The sequence below is a fragment of the Camelina sativa genome, chromosome 19 (assembly GCF_000633955.1).
Source record: "Camelina sativa cultivar DH55 chromosome 19, Cs, whole genome shotgun sequence".
NCBI lineage: Eukaryota > Viridiplantae > Streptophyta > Magnoliopsida > Brassicales > Brassicaceae > Camelina > Camelina sativa.
Window position 1 is genome coordinate 13,443,250 of NC_025703.1, and position 27,975 is coordinate 13,471,224.

General features: G+C 34.0%; 3 protein-coding genes and 1 pseudogene across 4 annotated transcripts; 3 read left to right on the forward strand and 1 right to left on the reverse strand.

Moving 5' to 3' along the window:
• Positions 1,475–5,081, forward strand: LOC104766247 (casein kinase 1-like protein 10). The gene is made up of 14 exons (XM_010490088.1): positions 1,475–1,894; positions 2,002–2,042; positions 2,184–2,253; positions 2,353–2,501; positions 2,595–2,690; positions 2,775–2,845; positions 3,204–3,265; positions 3,371–3,434; positions 3,524–3,608; positions 3,704–3,830; positions 3,985–4,058; positions 4,159–4,222; positions 4,410–4,528; positions 4,707–5,081. Exons 1-14 carry the CDS (start codon positions 1,819–1,821, stop codon positions 4,896–4,898), a joined length of 1,290 nt encoding a protein of 429 aa, XP_010488390.1. The 5' UTR covers positions 1,475–1,818; the 3' UTR covers positions 4,899–5,081.
• LOC104766249 lies at positions 5,225–5,810 on the forward strand (annotated as a pseudogene).
• On the reverse strand, positions 5,708–7,121 carry LOC104766248 (putative protein phosphatase 2C-like protein 44). The gene is made up of 5 exons (XM_010490090.2): positions 6,994–7,121; positions 6,584–6,853; positions 6,275–6,500; positions 6,049–6,170; positions 5,708–5,977 (listed from the first exon to the last, which is right to left on the reverse strand). Exons 1-5 carry the CDS (start codon positions 7,024–7,026, stop codon positions 5,840–5,842), a joined length of 789 nt encoding a protein of 262 aa, XP_010488392.1. The 5' UTR covers positions 7,027–7,121; the 3' UTR covers positions 5,708–5,839.
• On the forward strand, positions 8,621–12,043 carry LOC104766250. 2 transcript variants are annotated; one of them, XM_010490091.2, is made up of 6 exons: positions 8,621–8,742; positions 8,849–8,942; positions 9,311–10,832; positions 10,951–11,250; positions 11,336–11,592; positions 11,674–12,043. In XM_010490091.2, exons 1-6 carry the CDS (start codon positions 8,688–8,690, stop codon positions 11,879–11,881), a joined length of 2,436 nt encoding a protein of 811 aa, XP_010488393.1. In that variant the 5' UTR covers positions 8,621–8,687; the 3' UTR covers positions 11,882–12,043. The 2 variants fall into 2 exon arrangements, with proteins under 2 accessions (XP_010488393.1, XP_010488394.1); XM_010490092.1 differs by lacking the exons at positions 8,621–8,742; positions 8,849–8,942 and having other exon boundaries at positions 9,333–9,414; positions 9,486–10,832.

A 27,975-nucleotide genomic window follows, 5' to 3' on the forward strand; every position in this document is an offset into this window, starting at 1 on the left:
TAGGAAAAGTAGTTATAGAGAACAATCATGTGGAAAATAGACTAAGAACAAGATTGTTTCAAACGTAAAGTGGATTTTTGCATGGTTTTTGTATTTATTTAACAAACAATAATAAATGGAAAATAAATGGAATGTTTGGTCATAAATATATGATCTATTGTGTTTGTGTATACAGCAACAACAGACATAAGCTGACCCATGCATAGCAAAAAATATTCACATTATTTATCATTGCCCATACTCCATAACCATTGGATCCTTTTCATGGAACTACGATCATTCGTTTTCTGTAGTGGAAAAAATCGACTATTCGTTATTCTATTATAGAATATGTTCATTGTATATATATGATTGGATTTGATTGTTGACACAACGCAATGACGACGAATCAAACGTTTTATAATTAACATTTTACATTTCCAAATATACAATTTGCAAGGAAAGCAAAAGATAAGTTGTGCTAATTAATCCAACTTTGTGATCTTGTAAACATTATTGGGATTTGAGAGAAGTCGGTAAACACCAAAGCTTACTTTGCTTTTTAGTTTTCTTGTCTTTTCCTTAATTTTGGTTTTGCTTTGTGGCTCTACATCGATCGTCATACATACATTATATATATTTGGCAATTTTCTAAAGACAACAAAAACATTAAAGAAACTTTGGCAGCCATCCTCGACTATTAAATTCAACTTTCTTTATACAAAATTAACAAGTCATAAAATAAAACTTTTATATCCATTTTTGTCGACAGGAGAAAAAGAAAAGAGAAAGTATTTATTGGTTTATGCTTGGTTTGCACCCATGATTTGGCTGTCTACCAAACCGGTTTAGTAAATCAGTAAAATCAGTAAACCGGTTTACTCTTCTTGCTCCTATGTATATTTTTGACATCTAGAATGATACTCTCACCGTTTTATCCCCTCTGTTTGACAAATAGTGTATTCTACATTTTTTTTTGTTAAATAAGACATGTATAATTCTAGTTTTTTTAATTTATGTACAATGTGTCAAAAAACATTTTTATAAAACAGAAAAAGTATGGTATTTTAAGTAAACATACATAGATTAAAAATTAAATATTTTAAAAAAATTTAAGCAATTATAAACAAATCTGCATAATATAAAATATTAAATTAATCTGAAAGTTGTATAAAAATATTAAAATATATTATATTATAAAATAGAAAAATTTATCTAAAATATCCGATATTATTATGAAACAAAGAGTATATTTTTATGTATTAATAATTTTAAGCAAGAAGATAAACATGTTACACTTGTTTCTTTAGTGAATCATATAGTAGACTAGAGTAGGAGGGAAAGTAAAAACACTAAAATATTATTATTTGTTTGTTATCTGTCTCGTTTATTTTCACTTTCCCGTGACAAAATAAAATGAAAATATTATTAAACTTTGTTAAAAAAATAAAAAATGTAAAGTAAAGAAGAGAGAAGAAGATTGAGATAATAACATGTGTCTCTCTGTTTCTCACTTGAGTCGGTCATCAAATCCCATTTCTTCCTTCCTTCCTTCTTCTCCCAACTCTTTATTTTTCTTTTCTTTTCTTCAAGATTACCCAGAAAACAAAACAAAAAGCTCAAAACTTTAAAAATATATTCTTGAGCTTTGATATCTTTTAAAAACTCAAACTTTAAAAGATTCAGATTAATACTTGGGAGAAAGTCTTGAACTTTCTCTAAGAAATCTTGATTTTGGGGTTTATATAAATTCTGGGTTTACTTCGTTTTGTATTGATGAGAGAATTTGTTATGATTCACTACTAGTAGTATAGAAGAGTATTATCGGAAACCGAAACGATGGATCATGTCATCGGTGGTAAGTTCAGGTTAGGTAGGAAGATTGGTAGTGGATCATTCGGTGAACTTTATATTGGTATGTATCATTCATTCATCAATTTGATTGCTTTTTTTTTTTTTTGGTTCTTTGGTTGTTTTTTAGAGTAAATCTGATACTAATTTTGGTATTTGTGTGATTTCAAGGGATCAATGTTCAAACTGGAGAAGAAGTTGCTCTTAAGCTGGTATGTTACACTTTCAATTTCTTAGTTTCCAGCAGTATTGATTCATGTTTTTATTAAGCTTTAGTTAGATGTTGTTGATCTCTTCTCATAAACATGGAAAGCTAATATTAGAACCATTTACATTTTTTTCTTTGTTGATAGGAACCTGTGAAGACGAAGCATCCTCAACTACACTATGAATCAAAAGTATACATGCTTCTTCAAGGAGGGAGTGAGTTTTCATTTCCCTGGCTCATTTCACTTGATGTTATTTTTTTTTCCTTTCTCGATTAGTCTGAAATCTTTGGGTTTTTTTTTTCTATTGAACCAGCGGGTGTTCCGCATATCAAATGGTTTGGCGTTGAGGGTAATTACAATTGTATGGCCATTGACCTTCTTGGTCCCAGTTTGGAGGATTTGTTCAATTATTGCAGTCGGAGTTTTTCTTTGAAAACTGTTCTGATGCTTGCTGATCAGTTAGTAAGTATGCCATTTTTGTTTTCATGATATCGAGGTAATGTTTTGGTTGAGAGACCATTGCTAATTTTTAGCTCTTTTGAATATTGCTGCTAGATAAACAGAGTTGAGTACATGCACTCTCGAGGATTTCTTCACCGTGATATTAAACCGGACAACTTTTTGATGGGTCTCGGTCGCAAAGCAAACCAGGTAATAAGGCTTTCCAGTTTCCGCTTTTAGTATGTCATACTGTTGTTCTTAGTGCGTGATGGATTTAGAATACAACCTCCTCAGGTGTACATTATTGATTTTGGGCTAGCTAAAAAGTTTAGAGATCTTCAGACACACAAGCATATTCCATACAGGTGAGGTTCACAAATGTTTCCTTCCCTCTGTTTTAGGATACATATGCTTGTTGATTATAGTGTTTTTCTTCACTATAAATTTAGTTTAGGAGAATTATTGATGTTCTTATATGCATCCAACCAAAGAAGCTATCTTATTAAGTAGTGGATCTTTCTTTGAGCAATTGTCTATTTGCATTGGTGTTTGTTTAACATTTCATTATATTTTTGAGAAGATAACTATAGTAAGATTAATGTTAGACCGTAGGGACAATTTTATATCCTTCCCAGGTTGATTCTGGTCTTATGTTTGGTTATTTTCTTCATGAACTCTTCTTCCATGCTTTGCTTCACAAGTGTTGATTGAACTTTTTTACAGGGAAAATAAGAATCTAACAGGAACTGCTCGGTATGCAAGTGTCAACACACACCTTGGGATTGGTGAGAAATGTTTCCATGTCACACCTTTGAATGGATTTCATTCCAAATATGTGCATTAAACTACACTTCTCCTTGTTTTGAAACATTTCTTATATCTTCTTGCAGAGCAAAGTAGACGAGATGATCTGGAGTCGCTTGGTTACGTGCTGATGTATTTTCTACGAGGAAGGTAAGAATTTTTTTGGTTATTTATACTATCGATGGTGATCTTATAGAATAATCCTTAAACTTGGGACAACATGCATCTTCTTGTCTCAGTCTACCATGGCAAGGTCTAAAAGCTGGTACTAAGAAACAGAAATATGAGAAGATAAGTGAAAAGAAGATGCTTACTCCCGTAGAGGTATGTCATTGTCTATAATAGTAGTTTTGTGTTATGAAAATACGCTGTTTAGCTTTTTTGGAAGATTTCGATAAAGATAATTTTGCTGTTTACAGGTTCTTTGTAAGTCATTTCCATCCGAGTTCACATCATATTTCCATTACTGCCGATCATTGAGGTTTGAGGATAAACCAGATTATTCATATCTGAAGAGACTTTTCAGGGATCTTTTTATTCGAGAAGGTTAGATATCTCTACTGTGTTTTATCTCCTTTGCCTCTCTAATATAATGTTACTCATGGTTATTAAAGTTCTATTGTCTGTAAGTGTAAGAAAGAATCATTTATATGGAGTGTTTACACCACTCGTGAATTACATCATTTGCTAATGCATGCAGGTTATCAGTTCGACTATGTGTTTGATTGGACAATCTTGAAATATCCTCAGAGTGGCTCTATCTCGAAACCAAGGGTTAGTGTTTTCTGCGTCAACCTGTGCTCAACATACTTTTTAGAAACCGTATACTATGAAAATCTCATATATGTATTATATTGTGTCTCATTTGCATTAGCCAAATCCAAAACCAGCTCTAGACCCTCCAGGACCATCTGCAGAACGCAATGACAAGCCTACAGGTATAACTTGATTTTCAAACATGTTGACTGCTAGTGGAATCTGAGACTTGAGTGTTGAAAAACTTGGAACTTTCTCTGTGAGCCATGATACTTGAAATAGAGATCTTGCAGATACTTGACATAGATTACGCTGAGATAGTTGAAGATTTGATTCTGAAGTTGATTTCCTGTTTTTTTTTTGGTTTAGGAGGGCAGGATCTGCGTGATAGATTATCAGGTGCAGTTGAAGCATTCGCCAGACGAAATGTATCGAGTCAAGGGATTCGCCCTAAGCACAATTTTTCTGATGATGCTTCCAAAGAAGTGGTTAGTTTTCTTTTATGATATCTTTCTTTGCATCTTCTATAGCTGTACCTCGTCTGCGAATTGTGTTTCTGACTTAAAAAATTTTATTCTGCCGAGTGTTTGGCATCATTCATGAGATTTGTTTACTTCATCATCCAAAAGTGATTGATCTCAGATTGATGTTTGCTACAATATGCAGCAAGTGTCTGAAAAAACTCGAAATGAGATTGCCACAAAGATGGCAGTGATGTCGAGCAGCCAACCTGGCTCATCAGGTGAGCTGAGTGAGAACCGCACAAATAAACTTTTCTCAAGCGGTGCTCAAAAGATTCAACCGGGCCTGATGAGAAGCTTCGATCTGCTTACCATTGGTTCTGGAAAGCGGAAATGAGTCTCACCATAAAAAAGATTGTGGGGTTTGGAAAAATCTGTAAGTGTGAAAGCAATAAAAACTCGACAGTCCATTTTCCCTTGGGAAGAAGAGGAGATCAAGTAATCCGTCTCCCACTTTATGTGTATATGTAACTTGTAACATAAGTAATTTGTTTAATATTAATTGAATTTGGTCAAATACTCAAATCTGTTAATAGAAGTTAAAGTGTCTCCTAAAGTGTCTGAAGCTAAAAAATGGGATTGCCTATGAGAATGTTTGGTCTTGAAGCTCACATTTAAGTTGATTTGTGGGAGACAGAAGAGACCATTCAGTTTTGGAGGTTGATGATGGGAACACTTTGGTTTGGAGAAATCAAGAAACAAGCCTCTTCGTTTCTTAAAGACAAGACAATGTTGCTAGACTTGTCCTCACCGAAGTTGAGCTGTGAGTAGACTTTACTAAAAACATAATTAGCTAACCAATTATGATGACTATATTGAACTCTCTAATTCTTAGGTTAGTAGAAGAGGTTACAAGTGATGATCCTACTTCACCAAACGTCAAAACGACGACGAAAATAGCTGAGGCATCGTTCCATACAGTGGACTATTGGAGAATCTTGTTGATGTTCTTCATAGAAAGTATGATTTCTTTGAATTAGTTTTGTTTTCTGTTGGAGATTATTATGACGATTAAGGGCTAATTAAGAATGATGATGATGTATTGAAAAACAGAATAGGGAAAGAGGAAGGAGAGATGAAGAAGTGGAGAGAAGCATACAAGGCAATGGTGTTGTTGGTGTTCTTGCATGTTAACGCATGGTCCTCTTCATTTGCTTCATGATTTTATTTATGACTTGGATCATTTTCGATTTCTTTCTACTTTCCAATACGTTGACGATAATGAGTAATTTATATTATAAAATTTCCCCTAAAAGATAATGACTTTGAATTTCAGGTTTAGTCGAACCGGATTACAACACAAGAAATACTGCTTTTGCTAATCCTGTTTGCAGCTTCTTTAGCTAAACATTTTGCAGCTTCTTTAGGATCTTCTATGTGTCTGATTAGGTTAATCGCTTCTTGATTCTTCATCACCTGTAACAAAAATCGACTTCGTAAGTGATTTGATCGTTCTGTATTTTGATATTAATTGATCTTGATCTTACCTCCCAAATCCCATAGCTACCGATAATGATAAACTCTGTATCTGAATTAATATTTTCTGTAACAACTACAAGTTCTGAATTTCTTGGATCTGATTCATCTTCTGTTTCTCCTTGTCTACAAACTAAAATTGCAACATGTAAAGAAAAGATTTAAGATCTCATTTTGTTTTCTTCTCACACAAGTAATCTATACAATGAAAGCAAAACCGGTTTGAAGAAACAAAACCTGGAAAGAGAAGTTGTGACCAATTTTTTGTTAAGTATCTTCGGTTCTTATCTCTGATTTGATAAGCCTCGCCGTCTATACAAACCACCACTCTATGGCCGCCTATACTCGCCATAGCTAGCTTCTCTCCATTCACCACGGCCACCAAAGCAGCTGAGCCACCGGTTCTCTCTTCCTCAGCGTATGCTCTTCTCATTGTCTCTTTACACTTTCTCATAATTCCGAGCTGAAAAAAATGTCCCAAATACATTTTGCCTCACTTGTAAAGGTAAAACATAGACTATATTCTGTAGTCATAATTTTAATTACCTCATCCGGGAGCTTATCAAATAAATGGTTTTGCATATATTTGACCATCTCTTTCCCTGTTTCAGCACTCGAAACTCCAAATAACCAAACCTCAAGCTCTTCATTTTGCTGCTCTCTCTGTACAAAAACCGAATCATCATTCGATGAATGGTCGATATAGCTTGACCGGTCAACGGTATAGTATCCGTGAGAAACAGGAGTTAACCATGATGGTTTCTTCTTCTTCCCTCTCCTTCCATCTCCAACTACAAGTCTATTAAACCGGAACGCCTGTTGGATACACCATTCTTAAAGATTACAAACTTTTTATAATTTAAAAGATTGAATATATATATATATATATATATATATATNTATATATATATTGTGAGGTTTTGAAGAATACAAGAGGAAGAAAGAAAATTTATGACCTTGAACATGAAAGGGAGATCTAAGAAGGCCATCCTCGTTCATAGCTTCTTTTTATTTGCTTACACTATCTTATAAACTTTCAAATAGCTTTTGATGAAAACAAGAAAACTTTTTTCGATATTCTCACAATTTAGTGTAAGAAGACTTTTTCAATTGCAAGATACACTTTCTTTAGTCATTTTAATTTGTATAATATTAAATTACATTTCAGGTGCATATTTATTACGTAACGGTAGAAAACTATTTAAAAAAAATTATAATAAGCATTTAGAATGTTGTCGAGGAAACGCTTGTTGTGAATAATTTAACAAAGCGTCGTCATATAGTAACGTACGTACGCTTTTTTCTCTCATTCCATTTATACTACTTGTGTCTTCATGTAACCTTTGATTACGTTTACGTTTCATTAGAATATATAACATATATACGTTTACGTAACTTCCAACCTTAAAAGACAAGCATTCGAGATATTATATAACTTATAAAGTCATTAATAAAATCATTAGAAAATAACACGGCTATTTCCACTTTGAAATATTTAAAGCTTTGGCATGTGCAATGCATTAGTATGTATCTTCAATAAACGATCAATGAAACTAAAGTTTAGACCCTAGACCGTTTTTGTATGTGCATTAGTCTATTATCGTGTCAATCATATCTCTATATTTGGTTATTGCATAATGAAACAAATTTGCATACCAAAAAAAGAAAAGAGAAGAATGAAACAATTTTTTTTGTTTTTAATTTCATGAACTTATGTGACATACAAGCATATTATTTGTTACTTTTTATGTTTTTATTAATATTCGGAGATTTGAATTATTTTTCGATTTGATAATCATCCCTTTTCTTGTTTCAAAAGAAAATGTTATGTATCATAGAACACATAGAAGTTGTATGAGTTGAACCATAAGTGCTTCTATGAATATATAGGCATGACATTTACATGAAAACTTACTATAAAGTACAAACCAAAATGCAGTTGTTTGTATTCTTATTTGTTGAAGGAAGACACATAAAACAAAATACAGAATAAAAATTTGTAGAGCACAAACATGTAACAGAATAAGAACATGGAGAACTCCTCCAGTCCTCCTCCTCCTCCTTCTTCTCTTTCTTTTTCACTATTTCCAACAACAACAAAAAAAAAACAAAAAGTGTGATACAATTCAATAGGAGGAAGATGTGTGTTGATTTGAGAAAATAAAAAACAAAAACAAAAACTGAAAGGTGCAAGTTACCAATGGTAGAGCTACAATGTATAGTTATGGGTGAAAATGTAAGGAATAAAATTATAGGGGTCAATTTAAGTTTTTAAAGCCAAAATTAACTTAAATTCAACATTTCTATGGGTGTTAATATGGCCCTCATACCGATCCGAACCAATAATTAGCTTAAACCAAACCAATCCAAATAATATTAGTAAGAGTAACATCAATCCGGTCAACCCCAATAATATCCAACGGTTATACCTGAAAATCAACAATTTCTCATTTCTATTGGGCTCTAGATTTAAAATCAAGCTCGAATTAAACCAATGAACCATCGGTTAAGTACTAAACCAAAACATTCTCTCGAAAACCTGAAAATAAAGAAAAGTGCCCGGTTCCAGAGCTTCTTCTTCTTCTTCTACCTTCCGTCTCCTCTCTTAAACCTCAAAGGAAGGGTTTTTTGAGGAAAGCTTCTCGAGAAAATGGCCATTGGTCGTTTACTTTCACCCAAATTAACTCCACATTTGAACAACAGAGGTGATGAAACGTAAACCCTTTTTTTGAATCGTCTTGATTTTTTTCATATAAAGCAAATGATTCGATATTGACGATTCTGGAAAAAAAATTTGATTTTTGTTTACAGGTTTGATACCTTTGACGAGAAGGTGGTTATCTTCTTCTCTCGAGGATGGTCGGAAATATGATAGATTGTCAGATTCTAAAGCTTCCACGAACAAGTGAGTATATACTTTGATGGGTTCTCAATATTGATTTAGAGAAGGAAAAAATTTAGAATCTTTTTTGTCATCAGAAGAAACTGAGTTATGGGTTCAGATTAACGAGTATACTTAGAAACAAAATCTGGGAATGGGGTTTTGGTTGGAGTTTGTGGTGGTTTGATTTCATCATGCTTTTGTGTCTTCGAACTGTGAGTGGATTTACCATTGTAGACTCTATTGTGTTGGAGCTAGCAACTTAATGTGTCATACATTAACTTACTGATTCAGTTTTCATGTTAATTTGGGTGATGCATTGGTCTTCTTCCATTTACTTTTATAATGTATGATAGCTCTGTCTTTCTTTTCTTTTGTTTTGTGATGTGTAGAGATATTGGCCAAACGGGAATGCGTTGGTACTCTTTCGGAGGTTTACTGACTAATCTTAAGCAAAAGATTTTGGGAAACGTAAATTCGATGGACAAAACTTCAGGTGAAGACTCGCTAAAATCATCCGTGGTTTCCTCATCTGATGTGACTGCAACTAAAGTGGTCACCTTGCAGAACGTTGCAGAAAACAGAAACTGTATCACTTCGAGTGTAAAAGAAGAATCTTCAGTCTTTGAAGTGGGATCTCAAGATGCATCTCAAAGTGTTGTTGCAGAAAACAGCACCTGTATCGCTTCAAGAATAAATGAAGATTCTTCAGTCTCTCAAATGGGATCTCAACATGCAGCTCAAAGTGTTGCTGCAGAAAACAAAACCTGTATCGCTTCAAGAATAAATGAAGAGTCTTCTTCGGTCTCTGAAGTGGGATCTCGAGATGTATCTCAAAGTGTGGCAGTAATGGAGACTTCTGGGAAGAGAGAAAGCTTATCTGTAAATAAAGAGAGTTTAGATAGTATTGATAGAGTAGATGGCTTGGAGTTTGCGCAGGAGAAGGTGTTGAGCGGAATACAACCTGAAAGAGTGGATCCTTCCGAGGAACTAAGTTCCAAAGATGTCGCTTCAGGTTTCTTTTCTAAAGAAGTATCAGAAAGTCTGACATCATCTGGGGAAAATATGGGGAACCTGCAGCCTGAGAAAGGGCAATCCGATCAAGCGAAACCACCTAGTGATAGTCTCTCGAACTTGTTTGTAAACACGGATCCATATAAAGAGGTGAAGCTTCCTCTGAGATTTGAGGCTTTGAGTAACAGTAACTCCAGTCAGTCTACAAGAGAATCCTGTAGTGATGCAGGCGATCAACACGGTCTATTTGGTGAAATGCTGTCTGATCCGGTCCAGAAAATTAAAATTATATCCAAGGAAAATGATAAGGACATATTGTCGGATGCTCCTCAAGCTCCAGGCTCTTTGGTATCAATTCTATCAAGGGGTGGGATTCATGGTCAGAGTGGAGACCTGGCTGCTACTAGAGAAAGAAAAAGTATATTTTCGTTTGAAAGCCCTAGAAAAACCACTGCACCTCTGGCAGTGAGTAGCATGGATAAGTTGATGGACTCTCTTAACCTTCCGGCTGACAATGGCACGGGCGCAGATACCAACTCGTTGCATTCCAATGGTAGAGAAGAAATAAGCGTATACAAAGGCAATCCTGCAACGCAAAATGGTTATGCAGTAGAGGAAGAAGAATCCAAAGGGGAAACTTTAGTAGTGGAAAACCAATCATTGTGCAGTCAGGCTACCTTGGCTGCTACCACCACGAATCCGAAGGTAACAGAAAAGAGTTTGTTCGCATTACCTGCTGGAAAACACTCTCCTAACAAAGTACTGCTAAGGTTTTTGAAAAAATCATGTAACAAGAACGACATTGTTGAAGTGTTTTCTAAGTTTGGAGCCATTTTGGATGTACAAGAAATTCCCTCTTTTGGAGGGTGCATTTATAAAGATGCTCTCTTAACTTTTGAGGTTAGTTTTTTTTTCCCGCATTCTCTATCTGGAGAAACGTGGCACACTGTCTTCTTGTGTTAACTTTTTCTTAAAGAGTGTTTTTCTGCTGACCTGCTCTTTGCTTCCATATTTGTAGACTAACTCTGCAGTCAAGGAGGCTCTCAAGAAAGGTAGTGTGGCGGTGAAAAGTAACAGTGCAGTTGTTGAGGCAACTTGTCAGGAAGACATGGTAGAAACGATATGTATTCCGGATCTCATTGGCGATCCAGATGTGCCTATTGCATTGGTGAAGGAACCAGCCCGAACAGTTAAGATTCATCCGCTGACGCATGATTTTAGTTCAAATCAGATCAAAGAAGCGCTAAGATTCTGTAGGAGCAACATATCAAAGTTTATCTTGGGTTCATCGAGAACAGATGCTTTCGTGGAGTTTGAGGTGTGGTTTTATTGTAGCTTCTCTTGTTTACATTCAGAATCAAATGCCAGATCCACCGTAGATAAATCTTCTACTTGTGTTGCAGACGGAAGACGGCAAAGAGAGAGCACTTGCAGAGCATTCAATTAGCATCTGCAACACACAATTGTTTATCTCTAGGATTGATATACCGAGGACAACCGTGGCAAGGATTTCAAACTTGTCGGAATCAGCAGGGAGAAATGTACGAGCATTGTGTTCTCCTTATGGACAGATCAAACTGGTATATATGAAAGGATACGACATTGCAGATGTGCATTTTGATGTCTCTGAGTGGCCAAACATGCTCACCATTCTCAACAGGTAGAACCAGAAACCAAACATCCTTTTTCTTAACATAACAAACAAAAGTCTTGACCCCTTTTTTTGTGTTCTATAAAACAGCTTGAATGGTACGGAGATAGATGGTAACAAGTTGGTGGTTCGAGCTGCAAAAACAGTAATACCTCCTGAAATTTTGAGAGTTTTGTGGAAAGATCCTAAAGAAAAGAGATTTGTGAAAAGTGTAATTAGGAATCTGGTGAGAGAGATTGAGCAGCCTATAGATGCAACTAGTTGCCACACACTTACGGCAGATTTACTACTACTATAGCTTCATGTAATCTTAAGTAACTCTTCAAGATTAGAGGCTAGAGAGCCTAGCTAGAGCCATTATTTTGGTAAAACGAATTAAAGGAGGGAATCAAATATGCCGATCTCAAATTCAAAATTAGATTGGTATTTGAAAGTTTTTTTACGTATTTGGTATGCTCAATATGTGTTGGAAATTAATTAGTTGGAATATATTTTTTTCAATGTCTTATATTAAATTAAAAGTACATTAGTTTTAAATGAGTTCATAGATATTATCCAAATGGATACAAAAAAAAATCACCACCTAGAAGTTTTTTTTTTAAATTATTTATTTGGTTATACCGATCATTTGGACCAAAACTATATATTTTTCTCAATTGGCTTCAAAATACAACTATTTTGTTAATTTAAGTGAAAAATGGATGAGATGATTAAGTACAGAAAAGGACACAGCTACTACATATAATAAGTAGTTTGCTACACGATTTGTCATTACTCATTAGATATTATTTTATCTAGTTGTGTAAATATTAAAATGGGTACGAAACATGTCTAGATTTGTGATTTGTTTAAATAGTCAAGGATACACGTTTGGTATATGTACATTTGACGTAGGATTGTTTACAAAATAATAAATATACATCTTATATATTAAAATAGAGAGCCAATTACAAACTTGCTCTCGAAGACTGTCATGTGACATCTGTAGATCTGCCATGTGTCTTCATTTTTAATTTTTGGTTTCTTTTTGTAGTTAATCCTATAATAATAATAAAAAATTTAAGTCAAAATAATACATAATATAATTATTAAACTATTTTGCATTTTCATTAAAATTATAAAAATTAAAGTATATTTTAAAATATAGAATTTATAATATTTATAAATAAATAGCTCAATTCATATTTCGTTTAATTAGATAACAAAATATATATTTAAAATTGTAATTTGATTAGTTTGAAGTTCCTGTCATATATTTGATATTTCTATTTACAATAATTTTGATTTTTTATATTTAAAACAAAAAAAATAGTTTTTTATTCAATTATTTTTTTAATAATTTTTCTTACATATTTTATCAAATATTTATAACTCTCATATTAATAATCATATCCATATTTTAAGGCACTCAATTTTAATTAATTGAAATTTATTTATGTTTATTTTGATGTTTTTGTCACCTCCATATTATTTATAGCATTGCAATGAATGATTAATGAAAATTAAAAAAAATAATAAATAATAAAAGTTATTAATATTAATTACTGCATTTTTGTAACTCTTTTATAGATTATGTAACTGTTATGACAATGAAAAATGAATTGATATAAAGATTAGTGCAGCACTTACTACCCAATTAAATAATGAATTTCTAATATGATCTTAACTACAATTTTACCAATAAATAGCAATACACACATCTAACTAACTTTCATATCTAGAATCTCTTAATTTTGTAAATATTATATTTTTTAGTATTCAGCTAACAGTTTTTAGCTTATATCAATATATATGTAGCATATGCTATTCTACACATCTTTGTTCTTAATTTTTTTTTTTTGAGATATTATTACTGCATATATATGTTTTAGAAATCGCTAGGCGCTAAGCGGGCGGTCAAGGTGGGCCTAGCGCCTAACGAGAAAATCGAATATTAAACGAAGATTAATCTCGGACTAGTTTTAGGGTTATTTTATAAATTAATACTAAAATCTTATTATATAAAGTTGAGTTTTGAAAGTTAGCCATCAACAAGATTTTGACACATGTCAAGTTAATCTGAGATTTTGACATGTGTAAAAGTTAATATTTAATAGGAGATATTTGAGATGATGATAAAAACATAAAATTGTTTAAAACAATATTAATAATGTAAAAAGATAATTATAAAAAATTACAAAAATTGAACAGTCTTTTAAAAATAATTATAAAGAGATTATATATTTCACAAAATTTGAAATTGTAACATTATTTATTTTAAATTTTAAATTTTAAGTTATTAATTCACAAAAAAATAGGAAAGGGATTAAGGAAAATGTACAATTAATTATTAATTCAAAAAAATGTAAATACTCACTTCTATATAAACATAGATCATCTCACATTTTTCATCTAACAAAATAATATATTCAAAAACACTACTTTAAACTTTGTTAAATGGGTAAAAAAGCTTTAATGGGAAGGTGAATTTTCCTTATTTTTTTAAACCAAAACTTTCTTCTACTTTATATATTTTTTTCAGTTTGGAATAGGTAAGATTAATATGTTGACGCAAAAAAATGTAAGATTAATATATGCATCTTCTTTTTCTAATTGTACTGTATTTGAAATTTTATTGTAGTATTTTTAGATTGTTTTATTTAAGTTCTATTTTCATCTTTGATTTGAGATTCATATATTACCGTGCTTATAATTTCTATTCTTTCTTTAATTATGTCAAATTATTTTTTTTCTAAATTCTCAACTTTGATTGGTTGGTCATAGTCCTTTTTTTTATTCAAACATAATTGTTACCATTTATTCAATCCCAAAGGGAGATAAAGATTAGAACCTTATCAACCTAATAGTTGGATAAAATTGGCTAATCAAATACAAGCTTACAACAAACATAGACAAATAGATTGGAAAAAACATAAACCGTTTTTGATAGATCCATATGAGCCCGGAGACAGAGGCTACATCATGATGTATCAAAGACACTTCCACGAATACATTGGGAAATTTAAAATTAGTTATTGTCAAAAGATTTTGTGATGTTGGAAAAGGGCTTTTACTTTCATTAGTTGCGGGAGCATGTTATTTTGAGATAGCTAAAAGACGTGAACATGTTCTCTCTACGCATGAAGAGGGCAGATCCAATGTTCTCTCTATTGTGGAAGAGGTTTGACCATACAAGGTTATCTCCCTAAGGGAAGAAGGCGGAGCAAAGGTTCTCTTCATGGTGGAGGAGGCTGGCCGCAAGGTTCTCTCCATAAAGGAGGAGGGCGGAGCCGAGATTGTCTTCATGGTTGGTCATATACTATTTTGATGATACATCACTTTTTAGTATACTATGTTATATATTTTTTATTCGAGAAGTTTCTTGAACCAATAATTTTAGTGATTAGAGAAAGTGAAAATAAATAGACGTATAATAGTTGGCTAAATGTGTTTATATAGATATTTTCCTAGGTGGTAGTAAAGAATATATTTGTAACATACAATATACTTAGGTGTAAAAAATACACTTTTAATAGTAACATACATAAAAAAAAAATTAAATGGATATAAATCAGTGAATTATAGCAAAAAAAAAGAAAATTATAAATAACGTACAACAAATTTTTATATATTTTTGTTCAATTTAATTTTATTTACAAAACTTTAAAATCTGCACATCGGATGGGTCCTTATCTAGTAAAATATATAGTACTAAATATATGTATAATCCTATTTATCTTAAAAGAAAAAATATCAAATAAAATATAAAACTATATTATTGTTTTTAAAATTATGGTAAACACATGAAAGCATAATTTTAAAATAAAATTTTATGATTTTCACTAAAAGATTAGCCATTATTTATTGTAAAACATCACAAACTCTTAATCTAAATGTCTAAATAATAAAAAAATATATTTATATTTGAATTATATTTAGCTCCAAAAATAATCGGTGTACAAAAAATTAAACAGGAAATAATTAGATTAGACGAGTTATAATCAAATTAGACTGGCATAATTAGATAATCGATGCTAGGCGGGGATTAGTCACTAATTGAGGTGGAGAGGGTAGGTATAGCGATTTTACGTGGTAATCGGTGCTAGGCGGAGATTTTTAAAACAGGTATGATTCATATATTATATATGAACAGCATGATGTATAGTTTTGAGTAGCCAATAAACTGATCATACCCTAGAAGATGATGTGTAGCACTCTCTCATTGAAGATTAATAGTTGGAGCCAATGACTCGACCTCTTTTATTATCAGTTTTGTTTTCCTCTATTTAAACATTTGTTATTTTGTTTTTTTTCTGGATTTCGTCGTTTAATATATATGATTTCATGTGGTGTGTCACATTAGTCATCTTTTAACAAAAACATACCAAGTATTACTTAATTAAATTTCATATTTACTTGAATTCCAAATTTTTAACTTTCAAACATCCAAATATGTAGAGCATTTTCATTTCTAATATCAAACTTACTTCTTTTTTTTTTCCTTCAAACACGTACTTCAAGTATTACTTCTTCTTATAAAATTCTGACTATTATAGGTTTCTTACCAGTTCAACATCTGCAGATAATATGATTCTCAAGATAGCAAGCGATTGACGGAAAAAACCAAAACATCAAATTTTCCTACATGCTCACCCAATGATAGTATGAAGTACTATGATCTAACTTCAGGCACCTATTTAAATTCATTTATTTTTTCTTTTTATACAATTCTTTTTATATATCCTAAAACATCTTATATGACTCCCTGTAACGTCCTGACCGCCTGCTCTTAGTGGATCTCATGTCCAATCCCAGTCTATGTGTCCACCTTCCTTAATGGGTCTCACGTCCTCTCACTAGGCCCGTGAACCCATCCATATCCGACGGTCGGTTTGCTACGTCCGGGAGGTTTTAAAGTCTTGTTACCGTCCCTACAAGTCACCAAATGACCGCTTAACTCTGGAGTTCTCTCAGGACCCTTGACCAAAAAGATAAATGCACTTTAGTGACATAGGTGGCCAAATCAATTCTTTTAAACCTCTCAGCAAGTCTCTGAAATCGGTGTGTCACAGCATCCAATCATCAACATTCAAATGAATCAAGGTTCAAAGTTAGACAACTTTATTATTATAAGAACACAACACCGATGGGTGACCTTCCGGGAAGTTAGACAAGTCTTTAAAGCCTCCCGAACGTAGCAAACCGACCATCGAGTATTGATGGGCTCACAGACCTAGTGAGAGGACGTGAGGCCCATTAACGAGGTAGGCCCATGGACTGGGATAACATATAGGGCCCACTGAGAGGTGGCGGTCGGGGCGTTACAGATGCATGAGTATTGTCATAAACACTCAGTGAGACAATCCTCCCATCTATTGGGCTATACACACAAGCAATTGAGACACTCCAACCAACAAACAACAATAAAACAACAAACCAGGAAGTTGGTGTCGACCGACACACTACATGTGTCGATCGACACTGACAGAGGTTGTATCGACGGACACCACCCCTGCATCGATGGATGCATGCTCAACATTTTGCGAGATCCCTAATTTGCATTGATCGACACCTCCACATGGCATCTATTTATGCTCATAGGTTTTATCGCGCCGTCCTTGCACTGTGTCGACCGACACACTCCTTATGTCGATTAACGCAGATGCCAAGCATCGTTCTCCTCAAAGCTCTATGCCAGATCTCCAACCCTAACCGCACCAAACTTGATCCAAAGGCACAAAGGACTCTCACTAAGCCTCAAGTACCACGAAAACACTCCAAACAACCAAGAAATCAACCACATAACACATAAATACAAAAATCAGAGAATCACAAGCTTAGATCAGCCATGGTCATGCACTCACCTTTGCAAAAGAAGATTCTGACTCTAAAACAGACGAATACACACTCCTAGCAAGCTTCCCACACGATCCTAGCTCTAGATCCCTCAAGAACAGCTAGAAATCTCCAAAACACACAAGAACGTCCAAGAACACTTTTTCTTTCTCTGGAATCGACAAAAGAGGCTCTCCCCACGACCTAGGTCGAGTTCCAGTTTATATATCCCGGTTTAAGTCTCACTTAAATCAAACCCGAATCGAATCGTCGATTAAAACAAACCGAACCAACCCGAAATTAGGCTATGTCGATCGATGCATCCACTATGTCGATCGACACATCATGCATCTCCTTAAACTGACCAAACCGGTTCGCAAATGTTAAAATCAATGTCCATAATCAAATTTATATTTTGGTTTTTTGTCAGTAATCAGTTTCTTTTTTAAAATCTTCTGCAGATTTCACCACCAAGAGTTGAGGGAAGGAACGAGTAAAATGTTCGGAATTCAAAATACGTTTTTGATCTAATCCTATAAGAAATTTAAGTCATATATGGACTTTCCGAAGTTGGATTCCAATATAATACTTCGCCCAATTTTGAATTATTATTCTTAATTTTTTAGTGGATATTGATATATTATCCAATTCATGTATAATTATTAAAGCCTACACATGTTCAACATTCTCTCTAATTGTGATTTTTACTGATCAATTTCGTCTTAATATGATACAAATTCTGTAATCTATTACAAACGTGCAAATGATATAGTTAATTAAACAAATTCAAAGTTGTTCTAATATCAAGTATAAATCTAACTTTACATAATCAACTGCTACCAAATGAAATCTAGTGGTTGAATACTCGCCATGTTAATTAGTCGGTAGTAACATCACACCTCGATTTTATTCCTGTTTTTTTTGTGTGCAAAAAAAAAAAGAAAAAAAATCCATATGTTACATATATATATATATATATATGATAGGCNGAATCACAAGCTTAGATCAGCCATGGTCATGCACTCACCTTTGCAAAAGAAGATTCTGACTCTAAAACAGACGAATACACACTCCTAGCAAGCTTCCCACACGATCCTAGCTCTAGATCCCTCAAGAACAGCTAGAAATCTCCAAAACACACAAGAACGTCCAAGAACACTTTTTCTTTCTCTGGAATCGACAAAAGAGGCTCTCCCCACGACCTAGGTCGAGTTCCAGTTTATATATCCCGGTTTAAGTCTCACTTAAATCAAACCCGAATCGAATCGTCGATTAAAACAAACCGAACCAACCCGAAATTAGGCTATGTCGATCGATGCATCCACTATGTCGATCGACACATCATGCATCTCCTTAAACTGACCAAACCGGTTCGCAAATGTTAAAATCAATGTCCATAATCAAATTTATATTTTGGTTTTTTGTCAGTAATCAGTTTCTTTTTTAAAATCTTCTGCAGATTTCACCACCAAGAGTTGAGGGAAGGAACGAGTAAAATGTTCGGAATTCAAAATACGTTTTTGATCTAATCCTATAAGAAATTTAAGTCATATATGGACTTTCCGAAGTTGGATTCCAATATAATACTTCGCCCAATTTTGAATTATTATTCTTAATTTTTTAGTGGATATTGATATATTATCCAATTCATGTATAATTATTAAAGCCTACACATGTTCAACATTCTCTCTAATTGTGATTTTTACTGATCAATTTCGTCTTAATATGATACAAATTCTGTAATCTATTACAAACGTGCAAATGATATAGTTAATTAAACAAATTCAAAGTTGTTCTAATATCAAGTATAAATCTAACTTTACATAATCAACTGCTACCAAATGAAATCTAGTGGTTGAATACTCGCCATGTTAATTAGTCGGTAGTAACATCACACCTCGATTTTATTCCTGTTTTTTTTGTGTGCAAAAAAAAAAAGAAAAAAAATCCATATGTTACATATATATATATATATATATGATAGGCTCTATACCTTAGCTTTATTAAATAAATATGTTTCGGCATAGATCCTTTGGTACATATTACTGAAAAATCTTTATAAATTAATACTCTATAAAATTAATAAACACTATAAATTAATAAATTTTATTAGTCCCAAGTCGGATTTGTAGAAAAAATAATAGAATTCAATAAAATAATATTATAATAATTTTTTTTGCAATCCCTATGTAAAATATGGTGCCAATAATATCATAAATTAATAACCATGTAAATTTATATATATATATATATAGATATCCATCATTTATGTTTACATTTTCTAGATATCCATCATTTACATTTTGATAGTTTGATTCACTATTAAAATACAACAATTGATATTATTATTCATAAATTTGAATTTATGTATGTCATGTGTATAAGTGAATTTGTCTATTGTATTTATAATTTATTGTTAATAATGTTTTCTATATATTATAAATTCAATTCCAATACCATAACATTTACAAAAGTCTAATCTTGTTTTCCTAATATTGTCTCAATTCATAATTTTAAAAATTTAAACTATTAAACATATATCTTTAAATAAATAATTATTAATTTACACTAGAAAATAATATAATTATTAATTTATTGATGAATTAATATCACTATAAATTAAGAAAATGTTTTGATCCCAAGATTATTAATTTATAGAGGTTTTACTGTATATTTTTCAGATTATTTTATTTATTAAGGTCGAAGCTAAAAAAAAAGTGTCCGTCATGTTTCCAAACGAAAACGGAGTTTCCATCGTGTTTCCAAAAAGAGATTTATAGGAATCGTGTTTCCGTGACTTATTTTCGTGTTTCCAAGAGTTTATGTTTCTGAAACATTTAGGAAATGAGAAACGGAACTTTAAAAGAGTTTCCATGCAAGTTTTGAAATAACTTGCATGAAGCATGGAGTTTATAGTAACGTTTGTGGACTACTTAATTAGTATTTAATGTATAATAACTTGCATGAAGCCTGGAATTTTATAGTAACTTTATGTTTGATAAGGTATTAGAGAAACAGTTAAAAGTGAGAACTAAAAATAGTCATGTAAAAATTAAGGTTAAGGTGTTGACTTTGGGTTAGTGTTCCCAATGGTTGACTTAAACTACTTAACAAAACAGATTGATATAAAATACTATGAACAACTCCAGTGGAAGTGCTTATTGGGTTGCTCATGTTTTTTATGGGTCAAATTTTAATTACAAAACTCAAAAGGTGGCTCTACTAGGAGGAGAATCGCTTCTGAAATTACTTATTGTAGAAACGTTTCTTCTACTGTTTGTAGGCCATAAACAATTTTTATTAGTTCAACTTTATTAAAAAAATTAAAAATATAACTATATAATTAAAGTTTTTTTTCCTGGAATATCCGGCCGTTTCTGGGTTGGAGATAACCTAACTTGATAGTTTTTTTTACTGGACTTACTGACTTCATATGAAAAATAATCAATCTCATATATCATAGTTATCTTATGAGGTTTTTGTTATACACTCGGAATAATTAGTGAAATTTTGTTTGGTCTCAAAATACTATTATCTGATGATATAGTTATTATTTATATAGGAACCGGTTGCTAATAGCGATCCTCATAACAGTTATGGCGGCAGCGGTAATTTGTGTATCGGCAGCGTTCTGATTTATTTTTTATTTTGGGTCGCCTTTCCTGTTTTAGTATTCCTAAGACAATAAGCAGGTGGGACACGTGCCCAATACTACTTTTTAAAATTAGGCAGCAGTTACGGGTAGTTGTATCCTTCAGCTTATTTGGCAAATAGTCACCCATGAAATATAAGTGGTCGAGAGTTCAAGCCCTCTTTGTTCAATTTTATTCCTCTTTTTTGGGGTTACAACTTATACTTGTTCTATGCCTTTGTTAGTCATTTCCTTTTAATTTTTTTTTTGCCTACCAGATGCATTTTGCATTTTCTTTATTCTATTTAATTTTATTTTTTTTTAATAACTTTATATGATTTTAGTTTTGTTTAATTTTCTATTTCCAGTTTAATTTTTAAATGAATTATTTTTTACTGTACTATACATATATCTTAATTAATAAAATGGTAGTAAAACTAGCAAATTAGTAACATTAAAAATATTATCAGTTTATAAATAATTTATTATTTTTAGGGTTTAAGTTTGTGTGATATGGTTAGATAAGTAAAAAAGAAATGTCTATTTTATACTGAACTGTAAGTTTGTAATTGTGTATTTTCTAATTAACATTTTTAAAAGATATTTCTATACCAATAGAAAAAATGCTTTTAAAACTTTGGCTCATTAAAGATGCAAATTCAAGTTATCAAATTTTTTTTTAAATATGTTTAATTATATAGTTTTAATATTCTAAATATATATGTTTTGTGCCCCGGTCAAGATATTTGTCTAGATCCGCCATTGGACTTCGACTGATCCAAACAAATATCTTGACCGGCAAGCTACATGTTTATTAGAGAATTACTGAATTAATCATAAATAAATAAAAACTAATACATGCTATTTTGTTTTGTTTTGTTACCCACCTCACTCAGATACATATTTAAGCTGAGTTATCTAACATTTTATTATATAAACCTTAGTTTTTAAAGTTAGTAATTCATATAATCTTGACATTTGTCAAGTATATCAATAATATTTTGACATGTGCGAAAAGAAATTTTATTTAATAATTATAAGAAAATGAAAAAAATCTAAATATAAAAGGATTACAATTAATATTTTTGAAAAGTATATAAAACCAAAAGTAATCTATTATATCACTAATTCTTTAGGAAAGTTATAGAAAAATATTTGCAATTAATAAGGAAAATATTTGCAATTTAATTGCAATTATTATTTATTATAATCATATAGTAGAGATAAATTTATACAGAAAAGTGATTAAAGTATATAAAGGTTTAATGTGTAAAAATTAGTGATTAACATAATATAAGAAAAATAAGATAATCAAAATATAAAATTAATGTAATTTTCTTAAGTTTTTGAATCGGTGAATGATTTGATAGCGTATTCAATATTATGTTATTATATAAACCTTGGTTTTCAAAGTTAGTAACTCAAGTGATCGTGACAATTGTCAATTTTAACAATTAAAGATTTTGTCATGTGTTATACACAAACTTTGTTTTAACATATTTATAAATTATAAGAAATTAAAAATTTAAACAATTTAAATATAAAAAGATAGTTTATATATGTATATAAAAAATAATACTAATTCTAATTTTAAATTACTGATTCTATAAGAAAAGAATTAAGAAAATTATACAATTAATTACTAAAATAATACTCCCTCCGTTTCAAAATATAGGATGTTTTAGTGTGAAAACACGCATATTAAGAAATAGTTACTTTTAAAAAGTTTAACTAATCATAAACAAGTCTGCATAATATAAAATATAAATTTAATCTAAAAGTTGCATAGAAAATTGGAAACATCCTATATTATGAAACAAAAATAATTCTCTAAACATCCTATATTATGAAACGGAGGGAGTACCATAATTAATTAAATTATACTGTCAATTGTTATTCCTAAAAGAAAAATGATTGTAGAGACTCACTTTTACATAAACAAATAATTTTCTCAAAATAACATCTTTGAAGTTTTAATTAATTTATGATAATGTTAGTATAGTTTTATTTAAAATTAGTAAAATTATTACGTATGAGATTACAAAATATGAAAGAAATATATTTAAGATATTGTTATTTTTTCAAAATTGAGATAAAAGTAGTTCTTAGTTTATTTTTTGAGAATTATGTTTTATTAATTTTTAGTTTCTTAAATGCAGTCTTCTTCACATCTGCCTCATCTATCGGGATCTTATGGTAATTCGATGCCAGGTCAATCATGGAGAACCAAGTAGCAGCTCTAAGCTGATCCAACAATTCATCGATCATAGGAAGAGGGTACTTGTTCTTCACAGTGACCCCGGTTCATATCTTGGTAGTCAATGCACAAACGAAAACTCTCGTCCTTCTTCTTAATGAACAACACCAGCGCTCTCCACAGTGATATGCAATGACGGATGAATCCCCTGCCTATAAGATCTTCCAACTACTTCTTCAGCTCTGTCATCTCTGCTAGAGCCATCCTTTAAGGTGTCTTAGATAGCGGCGTTGTTCCCGGTTCCAGCTCAATCTTGAAGGGATCAGACCGAGACGGTGGTAATCCCTGCAACGAGTGGAACACATCCTCAAACTCCTCTACAACCCGGATACGGCCAACCGTAGACTTCTCCACTGACTCCGACATCGAAATTGTAACCAGGTAAGCCTCAGAAATTATACATGTGATCGCTCCGGCACTGGTTCCACTTGTGTCCATTTTCATGTACACCCATGGCGCATGCTCAATCTGTGCCACCAGCTGCACTCCCGGCTGCATTATGTGCTGCACCGCTGCCACCGCCATCTGCTGCAATGTTGGACACCTAGGCTTGATGTGCCCAGGCTCCTTGCAATGGTAGCACACACAAACCACCGTTTGAGCTGCCGGCATGGCACTCCTCTGGGGACAGCTAGCCACATTGTGGTCCATGCTACCGCACCCGTAGCACCGTGCACTACTTGGCCTCTGCGTAGCCTCCCACTTCTTCTTGGTTCCCTGCGCAGGTTTGCCGCCCTTGCCGAAACCTCTAGGACGTTGAGCCTTCTTTGCCTGGACTGTTGGACTAACTATCACCGCATGTGCTCGGATATCACCCTCAGTCTCTGCTGTGGTCTCAACCAGCTCTGCCTTTGAAGCATAGCTCCACCCTCTGTAGTGAACCCGCATGAACCTCCGAACCTGTGCCTCCTCGGAGTCCATCGCCCGGCCCCCATACATCAGAAGCCGACTGAACTCCACGTCCAGCTCAAGCACATTTCGAGTCCCCTGAGATAACTGCAGGAACTAAACTTCCAACTGGTCTAGTGACTCACGGGAAAATTACTTGCGGTTGAACTTTTCCACGAAGTCAACCCAAGTCATCTCCCTCTTCACCCTCCTCACAGCCATTGACCTCCACCACAAGTGAGGATCATCCACCAGGTAGTGGACCCCTATGTCCACCTGGTACTCCTCTGGACACCTGAGACACTGGAAGTTAAGTTCCATTCTCGTCTTCCATGCATCTTAGTGTAGTGGAAGCTACGATAAACAGAATGTCGTCGTTGATCTGAGAGGATACCGAAACAAAATGATATCGTTGATCCGAGAAGGATACCGCTACGTCTTGTCTTCTTGATGTCGTTGAAACCCTAAAGGGATACTGAAACAAGGAATAGAGAAAACTCTCTTTTATTAATAACTCAACTGAAAACCAACTCTCACGATACACAAATAGTACTACTTATACTACTCATAAACGAAAGCCCTAATTGTGTAAGCTTGGAGACAAAGCAATCTATCTCTTAGCCGACATAAACACAAACTAGAAAACACGAATCAAAAGCCCAGCAATAATCAAAACAAAAGATAAATGAAAAAGCCCAATACTAATAGAAGCATAGATGTCGCTACATCAGGTCTCTCGGGGTAACGAAAATTCGTCCTTGAATTTTGCCAATGTCAAACCAGCATCGTGCCTTTGTCACCCGTCACCTCCACCAATGGCATATTGTGTATATCAAAATTGTTCTTGATGTCTTACTCTGCCTACAACCCACGACGACTTTTTTGTGGACATGACGATTGTCAATAAACTTGCTCTCCACAGCCAAAGCATTTGAAAGTTGTACCACGCGTTGAATGTGGTGCAATGTTGCTAGCAACGATTTTAGTGGCACGCAATGAAGGATCTGGCAGTCGAACTAATGAACCTGAATCCAACAGTGACGAAGAGCTTTGAATCTGCTGTTCGATTAACAAGGCTCGTTGATGAGCATCAGAGACTGTCTTTGGATTAAATTGCAGCAATGTGTTTTACAATTGTTGTTGTAATCCCCCAATGAACCTAGACACAAACTGATCCTCTGTTTCAAGCAAATCACTTCGGGCTAACAAAGAGAAAAAATCTGTTGCATACTCATCAACAGAAACGCACTCCTTGAAGAAGATTCTGGAAGCGTGTGTAGATGGTGCGTGAATAGTTGTAAGGCAAGAAAGCCTCTTGCATCTTTCTCTTCATATTTTCCCACGATGTAAATAGGTTCATTACCGGCGCGTTTTCGTTGCTCCTTCGACTGCTGCCACCACGCTGAAGCACGACCTTTAAAACGCGTTGCTATGAGGGGAAAACGCATCGCATCGGGGACACTTTTGAATGTTAACAACTCTTCTGTTGTGCTAATCCAATCGAGGAACTCTTCTGGTTATAAAGTACCATGAAATTCAGGTAAGTCTAACTTGAAACCTGATTCCCACCTCCAATTGTCAAAGTCTTGAGCCACGACCGGAGCAACTTAGCGTTGAAGGTTCTGCTGCTGAAAGACATCAGCAAACGAATTGTCACCACCCTCGTCGTCATCATCATCGTAAGCATCAAACACCGGCTGATTCTCTGGAGGCACAACTTTTTGAGGCTGAGGTGGATGCGCTTGTAACACAGCTCGAAGCGCAGCTTCCTGTTGAAACTCTACAAGTACTTCTTGCAAGGCATCAGCTTGCTCATTCTTCTGTTGTTGCAGATTCTTTTTGGGCAGCATGATAATGACTGTTTGGATTCTGATACCAACAAGTGTAGCGGAAGCTATGATAAACAGAACATCGTCGTTGATCCGAGAGGATACTGACACAACACGAGATCGTTGATCCGAGAAGGATACCGCTACTTCTTGTCTTCTTGATGTCATTGAAACCCGAAAGGGATACCGAAACAAGGAATAAAGAAAGCTCTCTTTAATAACTCAACCGAAAACCAACTCTCACGATACACAAATAGTAGTACTTATACTACTCATAAACGGAAGCCCTAATTGTCTAAGCTTGGAGACAAAGCAATCTATCTCTTAGCCGACATAAAAACAAACTAGAAAACACAAATCAAAAGTCCAACAATAATGAAAACAAAACATAAATGAAAAAGCCCAATATTAATAGAAGCATAGATGTCGCTACATCACATCTGCAGCATGAGGGCCCTTCGGGATGACTTAAGGGTTCACTGTAGAGGCGGAGCTATGCTTCAAGGGCGGAGCTGGTTGAGACCACAACAGAGATTGAGGGGATATTCGAGAAATACAGTGACGGTTAGTCCAGCGGTTCAGCCAAGGAAGGCTCAGCATCCTGGAGGTTCTGGCAAAGACGGCAAGCCTGCACAGGGAACCAAAAGGAAGTGGGAGGCTACACAGAGGCTGAGTGGTGCAGAGTGCTATCGATGTGGTAGCATCGATCATAGGGTGGCAAGCTGTCTCCAGAGGAGTGCCACGCCGGCAGCTCAGACGGCGGTTCGTGTGTGCTACCATTGCAGGGAGCCTGGGCACATCAAACCCAAGAGTCCCAAGTTGCAGCAGATGGCGGTGGCAGCGGTGCAGCACGGAGTGCAGCCGGAAGTGCAACAGGTGGCACAGATTGAGCAGGTGCCATGGGTGTACAAGACCGTGGAGACCGGAGGAACCATTATCGGGGTGATCACAGTTATAATTTCTGAGACTCAGACTTTTAGATTTTCAGTAGGTTTAGATTTGATTAATTGTCTGTGAAAAAGTGTTAGGGTTTTTAGCACAAGAGGTTTGTGTAGGGACGTTATTGGTGGGCGGGTTTAGGTCCCATGTCATGTTTGATTTTGGAGCAACCCTGAAACGACCCGACCCGTTTTTTTTCTTTTTAATAATAATAATTAACTAATTAACAAGTTGTCCCATACCCACTAACCACCTAACCAGAAACAACCAAACAGAGAAACATAACCAACACAATACCATTAATCCAGTAACCAATAATTAATAAACCAATAACCAAAAATTCAATCCAACAAAGTCATAAAACATGAAACCAGCAACCTAACAATGTTTTAATGACCCAAACTCTGACAACTTAACAGAAGCCAGACAACAACCAATCGAGTCACTAGAACATCCTTCTCTTCATTGCCTTGATTCCACGAACACACTTTGCCTTTACCTGCACCAAAAACACAAATTCAGATGCATGAGTATTTTATAAACACTCAGTGAGGAAATCCTCCCATTTACTTGGCTATACACATAAGCAATTGAGATATCTCCAATCATCAAACAACAACCAATAACCAAACAACAAACCATACATCTGCATCGACCAACACCAACCCATGCATCAACCAACATCATATGAGGTCGCATCTACCGACACAAGCTTGCATTGACCGACGCAAGGTTCACTTGCATCAACCGACAATCACACTGCATCGACCAATGCATGCTCGACATTGCACGAAATCCCTAGTTGCATCGACCATCGCCTCCACATGGCATCGACCGATGCTCCTAGGTTAAACCGCGCCGTCCTCGTATTGCATCGACCGATGCACGTGCCGAGCATCGTTTTCCCCCAAAGCTTCTCGTCATATCTCCGTTGCTAAACCACCAAAACACACAAACCAAAGCCACAAAAAGCTTCCCAAAGCCTCTTGCGACTCAAAAACATTCTAACAAGCCAAATAAACACATAAACAAGC

Coding starts and splice junctions, on each gene's coding strand:
- LOC104766247 (XM_010490088.1), top strand. CDS start 1,819: ATGGATCATGTCATCGGTGGTAAGTTCAGGTTAGGTAGGAAGATTGGT. Junction 2,043..2,183: donor AAGAAGTTGCTCTTAAGCTG/GTATGTTACACT, acceptor CTTTGTTGATAG/GAACCTGTGAAGACGAAGCA. Junction 3,831..3,984: donor GGATCTTTTTATTCGAGAAG/GTTAGATATCTC, acceptor TAATGCATGCAG/GTTATCAGTTCGACTATGTG.
- LOC104766248 (XM_010490090.2), bottom strand. CDS start 7,026: ATGGCCTTCTTAGATCTCCCTTTCATGTTCAAG. Junction 6,854..6,993: donor ATCTCCCTTTCATGTTCAAG/GTCATAAATTTT, acceptor TGTATCCAACAG/GCGTTCCGGTTTAATAGACT. Junction 6,171..6,274: donor GTCACAACTTCTCTTTCCAG/GTTTTGTTTCTT, acceptor TTGCAATTTTAG/TTTGTAGACAAGGAGAAACA.
- LOC104766250 (XM_010490091.2), top strand. CDS start 8,688: ATGGCCATTGGTCGTTTACTTTCACCCAAATTAACTCCACATTTGAAC. Junction 10,833..10,950: donor ATGCTCTCTTAACTTTTGAG/GTTAGTTTTTTT, acceptor CCATATTTGTAG/ACTAACTCTGCAGTCAAGGA. Junction 11,251..11,335: donor ATGCTTTCGTGGAGTTTGAG/GTGTGGTTTTAT, acceptor CTTGTGTTGCAG/ACGGAAGACGGCAAAGAGAG.